The sequence below is a fragment of the Narcine bancroftii genome, chromosome 6 (assembly GCF_036971445.1).
Source record: "Narcine bancroftii isolate sNarBan1 chromosome 6, sNarBan1.hap1, whole genome shotgun sequence".
NCBI classification, from domain to species: Eukaryota; Metazoa; Chordata; class Chondrichthyes; order Torpediniformes; family Narcinidae; genus Narcine; species Narcine bancroftii.
Window position 1 is genome coordinate 143,847,111 of NC_091474.1, and position 12,692 is coordinate 143,859,802.

The 12,692-nt window shown below is 48.0% G+C and overlaps 1 protein-coding gene across 5 annotated transcripts in view; it reads left to right on the plus strand.

Annotated features, from left to right (window-relative positions):
• LOC138736554 (kinase D-interacting substrate of 220 kDa-like) overlaps positions 1–12,692 on the plus strand; it is a 135,058-nt gene that overhangs the window by 39,141 nt on the left and 83,225 nt on the right. For all 5 annotated transcript variants that reach the window (XM_069886242.1, XM_069886244.1, XM_069886241.1 and 2 more), the window contains exons 9-11: positions 703–801; positions 8,032–8,130; positions 10,085–10,183. In XM_069886242.1, the coding sequence (XP_069742343.1) occupies positions 703–801; positions 8,032–8,130; positions 10,085–10,183 (297 nt within the window). The remainder of the gene's footprint in view (positions 1–702; positions 802–8,031; positions 8,131–10,084; positions 10,184–12,692) is intronic.

Sequence of the window (12,692 nt, forward strand, 5' to 3'; positions counted from 1 at the left end):
GCTTCCTGGGCATTTGTTAGTATCTTTTCAGAAATACAGCATGGTAACAGGCCCTTCTGCCCAAATATGCCCATGTGACTAATTAACCATATTTGCTGGGTAGAAACTGGAGTAGCGAGAGAAAACTTACATAGACACAGGGAGAATGCACAAACTCCTTACAGACAGTACCAGATTTTAACCTGGGTCGCTGGTCCAGTAATAGCATTGTGCTAACGCCACAACATTGACCATGTTGCTACTAGCCTTTGGCCCTTTCAATCTGTGCTAACCATGAAACACCCATTTCCCATAATCCTATACTATATTTATTCTCACTGACCTTCCAACCCACCCTTCCCCAACCCCACAGAATATATACTTTACCCAGGAAATAATTTATAGTGGCCATTTTAACTTGACAACCAGCTCATCTTTGGCATGATGGAGCACATCAATGCAGCTGAAAGAACCCCACATGGTCATAGGGAGAATGTGCAAATTCCACAAAGACAACTCGGATGGTCAGGATCAAATCTTGGTCACTATAGCTAGCCTACCGCCTGTGTTGCTGTGCAACTTATATATGTCAAAGTTTATTGATTGTCAAAAGCTTAATGTGATTTCAGCTTGACTTTTAACATTGGAATTTTGTTACTATGTCCAATTTAATATTAACCCTAATTCTAATTATGAGAATTTTCCATGTACATTTTATTTCAGAGTGGTGATACCGTACTAATTGGTGCTGTAAAAGGTGGTCACGTGGAGATTGTGAGGGCTTTACTGCAGAAATATGCTGACATAGATATAAAGGGAACGGTAAGTGCAGACACTGAGATTATTAATTTCAATAGTAAATGTGAGAAGGGACATGCTCCACATCAAAAAAAATGATGATTGTAAACTGTTGACCACATGCTTTCTGCAACAATTTGTCCTTTTCCCTGAGAATTCTCTTGAAGAGATGTAGTTTTTAATGGACTTTGTCTTGGTTTGTATGTAAAGAATAGATACTTGGGAAATTCAACAATGAATTGATGCTTTAAGGCATAGATATAGCATTCAGCAATGTGTTGTGGAGCCAGAAAGAACTAGTTTGCACAATTTCAAGCCAGTGGAAGTCTGTGCTAACCGGTGTCATAATCATACAACAAAGAATCCAAGTCTTTGGCCCACAGAGAGCACATAAATCATCAAGCATCAATTTACATTAATCCTTCAAACCTCTTTTATTTCCTCAGATTCTCATCAATCTCCCCCGACATTCCCCCCGCCCCACCCCCCTCACCTCCACCATCCCCACAGATGCTACTACAGGTACACAATCCTTTATCCGGAACCCTTGGGGGTCAGTGTGTTCTGAATTTCAGAACAAAAGCCCCAGATTTAAGCCCCCAGAATTGTGCTGACGTATCCACCCCCTTCCAGTCATGCTGGCGCGCCCCCCCAAAGTCGCCGCACTCCCCCTGCCCCCCCTGAGTCGTGCTCCACCCCAAGTCGCGCTCACCCCGCCTCCCCGAGTCGCGCTCCCCCCGGCCCCCCGAGTCGCGCTCCCCCCGGCCCCCCGAGTCGCGCTCCCCCCCGGCCCCCCGAGTCGCGCTCCCCCCGGCCCCCCGAGTCGCGCTCCCCCCGGCCCCCCCCCCCCCCCCCCCCAGTCCCCCTCCCCCCCCGGCCCCCCCCGAGTCCGCGCTCCCCCCCGGCCCCCCGAGTCGCGCTCCCCCCGGCCCCCCGAGTCGCGCTCCCCCCGGCCCCCCGAGTCGCGCTCCCCCCGGCCCCCCGAGTCGCGCTCCCCCGGCCCCGAGTCGCGCTCCCCCCGGCCCCCCGAGTCGCGCTCCCCCCCGGCCCCCCGAGTCGCGCTCCCCCCCGGCCCCCCGAGTCGCGCTCCCCCCGGCCCCCCGAGTCGCGCTCCCCCCGGCCCCCCGAGTCGCGCTCCCCCCGGCCCCCCGAGTCGCGCTCCCCCCGGCCCCCCGAGTCGCGCTCCCCCCCGGCCCCCCGAGTCGCGCTCCCCCCGGCCCCCCGAGTCGCGCTCCCCCCCGGCCCCCCGAGTCGCGCTCCCCCCGGCCCCCCGAGTCGCGCTCCCCCCGGCCCCCCGAGTCGCGCTCCCCCCGGCCCCCCGAGTCGCGCTCCCCCCCGGCCCCCCGAGTCGCGCTCCCCCCGGCCCCCCGAGTCGCGCTCCCCCCGGCCCCCCGAGTCGCGCTCCCCCCGGCCCCCCGAGTCGCGCTCCCCCCCGGCCCCCCGAGTCGCGCTCCCCCCGGCCCCCCGAGTCGCGCTCCCCCCGGCCCCCCCGAGTCGCGCTCCCCCCGGCCCCCCGAGTCGCGCTCCCCCGGCCCCCCGAGTCGCGCTCCCCCCGGCCCCCCGAGTCGCGCTCCCCCCGGCCCCCCGAGTCGCGCTCCCCCGGCCCCCCGAGTCGCGCTCCCCCCGCGCCCCCCCCGAGTCGCGCTCCCCCCCGCGCCCCCCCCGAGTCGCGCTCCCCCCGCGCCCCCCCCGAGTCGCGCTCCCCCCCGCGCCCCCCCCGAGTCGCGCTCCCCCCGCGCCCCCCCCGAGTCGCGCTCCCCCGCGCCCCCCCCGAGTCGCGCTCCCCGCGCCCCCCCCGAGTCGCGCTCCCCGCGCCCCCCCCGAGTCGCGCTCCCCGCGCCCCCCCCCGAGTCGCGCTCCCCGCGCCCCCCCCCGAGTCGCGCTCCCCGCGCCCCCCCCGAGTCGCGCTCCCCCGCGCCCCCCCCCGAGTCGCGCTCCCCTCGCCCCCCCCCGAGTCGCGCTCCCCGCGCCCCCCCCGAGTCGCGCTCCTCGCGCCCCCCCCGAGTCGCGCTCCCCGCGCCCCCCCCCGAGTCGCGCTCCCCCGCGCCCCCCCCCGAGTCGCGCTCCCCGCGCCCCCCCCCGAGTCCGCGCTCCCCGCGCCCCCCCCGAGTCGCGCTCCCCCGCGCCCCCCCCGAGTCGCGCTCCCCGCGCCCCCCCCCGAGTCGCGCTCCCCGCGCCCCCCCCGAGTCGCGCTCCCCGCGCCCCCCCGAGTCGCGCTCCCCGCGCCCCCCCCGAGTCGCTTTTCCCCGAGCCCCCCCCGAGTCGCGCTCCCCGCGCCCCCCCCGAGTCGCGCTCCCCGCGCCCCCCCCCGAGTCGCGCTCCCCCGCGCCCCCCCCGAGTCGCGCTCCCCGCGCCCCCCCCGAGTCGCGCTCCCCGCGCCCCCCCCCGAGTCGCGCTCCCCGCGCCCCCCCCCGAGTCGCGCTCCCCGCGCCCCCCCCCGAGTCGCGCTCCCCGCGCCCCCCCCGAGTCGCGCTCCCCGCGCCCCCCCCGAGTCGCGCTCCCCGCGCCCCCCCCGAGTCGCGCTCCCCCGCGCCCCCCCCCGAGTCGCGCTCCCCGCGCCCCCCCCGAGTCGCGCCTCCCCGCGCCCCCCCCCGAGTCGCGCTCCCCGCGCCCCCCCCGAGTCGCGCTCCCCGCGCCCCCCCCCGAGTCGCGCTCCCCGCGCCCCCCCCCGAGTCGCGCTCCCCGCGCCCCCCCCGAGTCGCGCTCCCCGCGCCCCCCCCGAGTCGCGCTCCCCGCGCCCCCCCCGAGTCGCGCTCCCCGCGCCCCCCCCGAGTCGCGCTCCCCGCGCCCCCCCCCGAGTCGCGCTCCCCGCGCCCCCCCCGAGTCGCGCTCCCCGCGCCCCCCCCGAGTCGCGCTCCCCGCGCCCCCCCCGAGTCGCGCTCCCCGCGCCCCCCCCCGAGTCGCGCTCCCCCGCGCCCCCCCCGAGTCGCGCTCCCCGCGCCCCCCCCGAGTCGCGCTCCCCGCGCCCCCCCCGAGTCGCGCTCCCCGCGCCCCCCCCGAGTCGCGCTCCCCGCGCCCCCCCGAGTCGCGCTCCCCGCGCCCCCCCCGAGTCGCGCTCCCCGCGCCCCCCCCGAGTCGCGCTCCCCGCGCCCCCCCCGAGTCGCGCTGCCCGCGCCCCCCCCGAGTCGCGCTCCCCGCGCCCCCCCCGAGTCGCGCTCCCCGCGCCCCCCCCCGAGTCGCGCTCCCCGCGCCCCCCCCGAGTCGCGCTCCCTGCGCCCCCCCCGAGTCGCGCTCCCCGCGCCCCCCCCGAGTCGCGCTCCCCGCGCCCCCCCCCGAGTCCCCCCGAGTCGCGCTTCCCCCCCCCCCGTCTAGGATGGTGGATGGGTAGTGACTGAACCTGGTGGTCTTGTGGCACCTTTACCTCTTCCTGATAGCAACAGCAAGAACAGAGAATGTCTGGATGGTGTAGATCGTTGATGATTGCTGCTGCTCTCTGATGGTAGTGTTCCATGTAGATTTTCTTGATGGTGGGGAAGTTTTTGCCCATGATGTACTGGGCTGTGTCCACTACCTTTTGCAGGGCTTTCTGCTCAGAGGTATTGGTGCCCCCACGCCCAACTGTTAAGCTATAAGCACACTTTTCACCACACATCTGTAAAAGTTCACCAAGGTGTCCAATGGCATGCTGAACCTCCATGAGCTCTTGAGGATGTAGAGACGCTGATGTGCTATCTTCACAATGGCATTAGTCTGTTAGGTCCAGGAAAGGTTCTCTGAGATAGTGACTCCCAGGAATTTAAATTTGCTCACCTTTTCCTTTCCACCTCTGATCTCCCAATGGTCACTGGATCGTACACCTATGAATTCTCTTCCTGAAGTCATCAATTAACTTCTTGGTTTTGTAGACATTGAGTTCGAGGTTGTTGTTAGTGCACCATTCAGCCAAGTTTTCAATCTGCTTCATGTATGCTGATTCATCACCCCTTTTTATACAGTTAATTACTGTGATATCGTCAGCAAATTTGTAAATGGTGTTATTGTTATACCAAGCCACTCAGTCATAGGTGTAAAGTGAGTAGACCACGAGGCTAAGTACACAGCCCAGTGGTGCTCCAGTGATGATGGAGATTGTGGAGGAGATGTTCTTGCCAATTTGTACTGATTGGGGTCTGAAATTTGTTTCACCTTTTCCTGAGGTTGTCAATTTTATTTTCTCATGACTGATCATTCACCAGTAGTGTGGACTGTCAGCATTTTTGCCACTGGTGTGGACTGTCAGGATTGTAATAAGGACCAAATAACCCCCCTCCACCACCCCGGATGACCTGCTAATTTCTACAGCGAATAATTAGACTAGTGGTTCTCAACTTTTTTTGCCCTAAGCCTCACTTTAGTTTAAAAAAAACATACACCCCACCATTAGTGGAAAAAAGTTATACATTTAAAAGAAGTTTTAATTAAATAATTTACTGCGAGTGTATTTCAATGCAATTAAAGTCAGGAATACACTTGAACACATATTTCCTATTCAACTACTACTTCAATATGTCAACCGTCTCAAACATACATTCAACAATTGTTGTCACTTCAGTGGGAACCTTGCCTCTGACGCTGGCTGCAGATTTTTTTTTGATTTGAGGGACTAATTTTATTTCAACCTTAAACCTCCACGTTTTGTAATTTCCAGTTGGTTTCTCTTAGCTTGCAGCAAATCACTAGCAGCACTGAAGCCACATTCTACTAAATAAGACGATAGAAAATGTATCAATAGTTCCCTTGCTAAAGTAATCATGTTTGGGTATTTCTTTTTGATCTTGTTAGACAACCACATCATGGTTCCTTTCACTTTAAACAGAGTTCTCACAGATTTATCATGCTGTAATTCAGATAACTCCTCTTGGTATTGCACTGGATCTTCAGATAAGTCCACCAGCAATGGCTGAGTTAACCAAGAGGGAAAGTCCAGTGCCTTTAAATCACAAAGTCCATCATTGAGGTCAGTAACCAACATTTTCAAATGGTCAACAATGCAGCATTAGTTACCTCACACTTATTCAACCAAAAGAATTGACTAAAATTTCTTGCAGAAATATTTATTTTTCATAATTTATAAGTCATGAATCCAAATACCTGTTTTTGCATCAACGAACATCATATTTGCTTCTTGGAGTTGCTTGTTCAATGTACTTAGTTTCTCAAAAATGTCCAAGTAACTCACATAAGCTTTGCCATCTGTTGTTAGCAAGAACTTCATTTCAGGTTTGTCCTTCAAAAACTCGCTGAGGAGATCAAAGAGTTCCATAAACCTTTTGAAGCAGTTTCCCTTTGGCAAGCACCTCACTTCAGTGTGAAGCAATAATCTCATGTTCTGCATTTTTATCAACAGAAAACTGCTTAAACAGATGTTCACTTTTGGCGTTAGCTTTGATTGCATTGATACACTTGATCACAGAATGCAGTATTTCGTGTAGAAAATGGGAAATCTTTTTGGCAACTAAGTTTTCTTGGTGAATAACCAACATGTTTGGATTTTTCTCCTTTATTAGTTTTAAACTTATTGGTTTTTTTTTAAAAATCCATCATAGCCAGTGCACTATCTGCACCACAAGATACATTTTGGTATTTCATATTCATCCTAAACATTTTTGAGCTTGCTGTCGATATCAATTAGACATCATCTCTTATTGAAACTCTTCCTTATCAATATATCTCTCATATGCCAATAGCAGAGCCTCACTGTCCCGTACGGTAAATTCATCTAGTTGTATTGAGAACTTTTGTGATTTCAACTTCTCATTAAGCTGTTTTTCAACATCTTGCCCCATGTCATCTATTCTTTTGCAGTCAGTACTATTACTCAATGGCGTTGCTCGGACATATAACCATATAACCGTTTACAGCACGGAAACAAGCCATGTCGGCCCTTCAAGTCCGTACCGGTTCACTTGAACAACTCCACTAGCTCCTCCGCAAACTTGAGTGATGAATCTCAGATCTTTGTCATCCTTTTGCAGAACTGTTTTGAGAAACAATGATATTGCAGGTTTAATCAGTTCCTCCCCAATCTTATGATTCTTCCCATGTTTTGCTTTCAGCAATTTCATAGGGTACAATTCAGGGCTGTAGTTTACACAGCAAATTATGAAGTGATTTTTTAAATCTATTTTCAAATTTCTCTTTCAATGATTTAAAATATTCCAGATTTACCCTCAAATGAGCTTCAAGATGGCCTGCTTTCATTGATTCATTTGTCAAAGTCTGTTGGCATAGTAGGCAAAAAGGTGCACGTTCATTGTGTACAGCAGGTACAAATCCAAACTTCAAAAACTCCACTGAATATCGATGCACCTTTTATTTGTTAAGTCTGCTCATTTTGAATATGCAACAGCATGAGCTCCTTAAAACAAATTAATACAACAGTGCAAGCTCCCTGAAACAGATTAATCAATATTTTATTATGTTTTAGAATTGAAAAATGTAATAAAAATAATGATCGAATCAAAGGAAGAACACTGACCCTTTATAAAAAAAGAAAAAAAACTGTAACATGGTTTCTAACATATTTTCTTGCAGAGAGTGCATCAAGTCTGCACTAGCCTCTTGCATTACTTTCTGAGGTCCCTATTTTTTTTCAGATTTTTGGTGTCTCCCTCAGGCTAGCACCTGGGATGGACCCTCCCCCCTCCCCCCCCACCTGCCAATCAATACGTTAGTGCAGAAAGATGCATACAGATACAGGTCTCATTCACTACTGAACTGGAAAAAGGGGGTATGGACAGAGAAATGATTGTTGAGATCATTTGGAATCCTCATCACCAATGAGATAATTTGGAATGGATGATAATACGGCCGGTCAGAAAAATATTATTATAATGTTAACCAAGGATAACAACAGTTAAAATAAGAGAAACGAGTGAAAATTCAGAAGAGCAAAAATGCATTAGGAGAAAGAACAAAGTGATTTTACTTGGAAGTTGCTTGTTGTGTTGAACTGACAGTGTTGCCAAGTCACATATTTCACACCAACATAATGATTTATTTTTTTCAAACCAACTTTTTAATTATTTCCCAAAATATTTCTTCACCCCACGCCACACTGGTGGGGCATACACCCACCTTGAGAATCTATGGCTTAGCCAATTGCCTTGTAGTGTTGTGGAAATCAGTCCAGAATAGGTGCTCCAGACTCTTAAGGTTTGAAAATAAAACTATTTTATTCTCAGGAGGCATTTATACCACTGAGTTAATGTAGACATTTTAAAATTGAATATTCTTTCAGTGAAGTCATTGATATTTTTCTGACAATCTTTTTAGGATAATAAAACTGCTCTCTACTGGGCTGTGGAGAAAGGAAATGCAACCATAGTAAGAGATATTCTTCAGTGCAATCCTGACACCGAAATCTGCATTAAGGTATGTCTATAACTGCACTTACCAGAATCATTACAGTATTAAATATCCAATCAATGCTTCACTTTGATGTTTTGTCACTTTTCTTTTTATTCCTCAAAGGAACGATCCAATTTGCATACATCTTGACAGATGTCATTCAATTATTTGTTTTCCAATTGTTATTGCTTCACTGTTCCAACTCGATGACTTAAGTGGTATTATCAAATTTAAGATGCTTGTTTGTGCTTGCCTCTGGTGAGACCTTTATCATTGTATTTGTTGGGTCATCTTATTTCTGGTCTTAGTCAGTGGTATTTCATTGTAAGTATTTAGATGCCAAATTTTACTTCACAATAAGTTTTAAAAAAAAGTGAATCCATGTTTTGTGAATTGTGAACCTGCACATGTTGCTGGGTAGTCAACAGCTTCATGAAAATGACAACTTGTTCTTCCCTATGATTTTAGTGAAATTGCTGCTTTTGCAGATTTATTTCTCATTAAATGACCAACATGTCTGGGTTTTTTTTAACGCTTCAAGTCATACATGCATTCGCGTTCAAAATATACATGCAGCATATTAATGTATAATCATATTACATGAAGGTTTTTAAAACCCCAATCTAATCTTCCCTCCCCCACCCCTCTCCCCCAAATAAAAAAAGATTTAAAAATCCCCAAAAAGAAATCAAAAAACACAGAAAGAAAAATAGAAAAATACATCTTAGAACTATCAACCAAACTAGAAAAATCTATTTTTTCTTGACTTTACTAGGTCCGTTTTTTTAAATTTATGAAATGTCTGGTTCTTAATAGATGATGTCTCCTTCCCCATACCCTCAATTTATTGATTGTTCATAGTTTTGAATCAGCCTCTCTTGTCCAAAAATTGAGCAATAATTGATTTGGGCTTGCTTCCTTTAATTTACACATTAGTTCTGAGCATTTTTCTATTATTAATGTAATTGTTTTTCCATTCCTTAATTTCTCCTGGTATTAAATTTTATTTTGGTGTCAACCTTTTTATTTATCAGTACACAAGACTGATTGGATAAGGAGATAAACTATTTATCTTATTTACTATACAGATGCACTGGCTTCTAAGACCTCACTTCTGGTAGGACTATCAGAACCTAATTAACTGGACACATCACAAGATTGGGTTTGACTAATCTCTTTCTGCCAATAAAATTCTCTTTTGATGTCTTTAAATACCTTGAATAAATAACATAGAAATTAGGGACAGAAGAAGGCTATTCAGGCCTACTCTACTATTCAATGTGATCATGACTGATCATATTGACTTCACTACCATGTTCCTGCTTTCTCTCCAAAATCCACGATCACTATAGCCAACAGGGCCTCATCCAGTTCCTGTCTGAATGCATCAAACAAACTGGCCGCAACTACTTTTTGTGGTAGGAGTTCCACAAATTCACAATTCTCTGAGTTGAAGTTTTATTCTAGTTTTTAATTGATACTGATTCCCTTTCATTCTGATGTTGTGCAAATCGAGCCACAGGATAATCGAGAAGGAAATTGAATAATCTGCTGGCCTGCAGGAACATTCTTGTTGTGAGAAATATATAAGAAGTTTTATTTGCACTTAACTTGACCCTAGCTTGGGAACATTAGTTCTGGGGATATTAACTAGAAACCTTTTTGTGTTTTTCTTAATATTTTTCATGGTACTAGATATAATTTGCATTCAATTTTCATGCCAGTCAGTATGTGATATTTTGTATTACAGTCCTTTCAAATGAAAATGTTCATTAATTGGAATTCAATTCAGTTCAGTTTTTTAACCTCTAACTTGTGGCTACTAAGAAGTTGTTAGGAATATCATCCTTGAAAATAACCTCAAAAGACTTCCTTTATGGTAAAATTGTCATCAAGCAGGATGGTGTTATTTGTTAGATTATAGAATACTTCTGGTACTGACCTTAAAATTAACAAAAGTTCCTCTCTTGACTTTCAGGATGGTGAGACACCACTCATTAAAGCAACTAAAATGAGAAATATTGAGATAGTTGAACTTTTATTGGATAAGGGTGCTAAAGTCTCTGCAGTGGATAAGGTAACAACTGCCTCTCTATGTGAATGAGAGTTTACAGTTTACAGATGAACCAAAATTTCTTTCTTGCTGTAGTTAGATAAGTAAGATAAATGTTGCAATGTAATGTTCAATTATTTTCACTGTTAAAGTGTTTTTTTTAATTCCACTAAAATATTGTGTGAAATTTATGCTGATGTGCTCTGCAATACAAGAAAAATTAGTGATGGAAGTTAATTTTAGTGGTTAAATTGGGATACAGTGAAGGTTTGGACTATTTTCAGGGACAATGAATGAGGATATAACAAATAAAATATAATCCGGGAGGAAGAATTTGTTAATTTGGAGGTATGTGGAGGGCTGTCATGTACCCCTCACATTCTAAATTGTTTAGAAGATGACAGGCCAAGTGGGTTTCTTTTTGATGGGGCTTTACAAAAAATAAAGTTCTTTTGGAGGTGCATGTTGAAATGAAAAACACATACTTTGCACTTCTATGTGACACCAATCATCTTGGTCAATCATTGTTTTCATTGCTCCAGGCCCATTTCTGCACAATAACTCTATTGGTAACATGTAAATTTTCAGAATTACCAAAATGTCTTTGTATTTGAACTAAATTTATTTTTCATTGCATTACTAATCTGCATTAATGTTGCCTTAAATTTAATTCTGCTTCATTATTTATGTAACTTCCTAATTGCATACATATCCAGGCACTGTCCTCACCTGAAGCTAATTTTCAAAAATTAAATCCTAATTACTTTTATTAGATAAACACAAAAGCTGAAGATGCTGGAATCTCAAGCAGACAAAGAATTGCGGGAGGTACTCACAGGTCAGGCAACGTGCATGAATAGAAATGGTTAGTCCAGGGGTGGGAAACCTTCTTATAAAACTCACAATCCATCTTAAGTATCCCCTATGCCATAAGTGATCTGTGGATAAGTGCTCTAAGGGATTTCTAGGTAGTATGTGAGTGCGAAGGGAAGGTTGAGAATCACTGCTCTAGAGCCAATTGTTACTGAAATATTGTGCCTGAGAAAAATTGTCATTGGCCCATTTCCTTTGGAGTTATGAAACCATGCACATAAGGAGTCAATTAGATACGATTAAAACAGTGGTTTTCAACCTTTTTCTTTCCACTCAAATACCACCTTAATCAATCCCTTAGAGCACTTATCCACAGATCACTTATGGCATAGGGGATACTTAAGAGGAATTGTGAGTTTTTTTTAAAAAGTTGCCAACCCCTGTGTTAGTCAATGTTTCAGGTTTAAACCCTTTATCAAGATGAGAATAAAAAGATGAAATTTCCTATATAAATGAGGAACAAAGCAGGGGGTGGGCCCAGAAATGATGGGGTATAGGTCAGAAGGTGTGGGAGGTGGAGAGAATGGTCGAGGGAGAAACCATTTTGGACAGGGAGAGGGAGAAAAGCTAGAGAGAAAGAAAAAATAAACATATGTACGTAAAGAAGAGATAAATAAGATGGGGGTGGGGGAGTACCTAAAATTAGAAAAAATATCAATGTTGAGTTTAAGGCTGTCAAGGAAGGATATGATGTGTTGTACCTCAGGTTTACATTTGGCCTCACCTGATAATGGATGAGGCTGAGGACAGTGTGTCACCATAGGAATGGTTGGGAGAGTTAAAATGGTCAGCTACAGGAAGCTCAAGTTTAGATCTACAAACAGAGTGTAAGTGTTTGGCAAAACAGTCCACCAATCTGTGTTTGGTCTTGCTGATTCAAGGAGGCCATACCAAGTGCATCTAATTTAGTAGATCAGGTTGGATGATGTACAGGCAGTCCCAGGCTTAAATAAGAGTTCCATTACCAAGATCTATTTTTAACCCAAATTTATATTTAAGTCAGAACAGGTACATGCAGTCCTTATTTAGTGTCAATCAAATGTTTATCTTGGTTATATAGTATATATTTTACCTTTATATGCATATAAAACACTTCCCAATACACTAAAACAACTTAAATATAAAAATACAGTACATAATAATGCAATACGTAATAGTAATAAAGGTAATAATAATTTTAATCACACTTTAAGGCCGAGCAGTGGCCTTTTTGCGGGGTGTCATGATGGCACACACTTCTTCTTCTCCCTCCCCTCCGTCAGGCTGCTTGTCCCCTTGTCTGCCTGCTGCTTTGCTCAGGCTGCGTGTGGCATAGCCTGATTGACAGCGGATGCGCATCACTGGTCGCCTGACACTCGTGGGCAGTGAGCCAATGGAAAGCGAGCTTTGCTCGAACCAGAAGTAGGCATCATTCTCCTGGCCGGCATTTTGGTTCGTCACTACAGGTTGTTCATAAATCAGATGTTTTCAACCTGGGGACTGCCTGTACTTGTAAAGCTCTGCCTTACCTGGAAGGTCTGTTTGAATGGAGGTGAGGAAGAAGATGTAGGGACAAACTTTGAACTTTCTGTCACGACAGTAGGAAATGCCTAATGGGATGCAATTGTGGGTGTGGAAGGAAGAGCAGACTAGGGAGTCTCTGAGAGACATACCCCTGCAT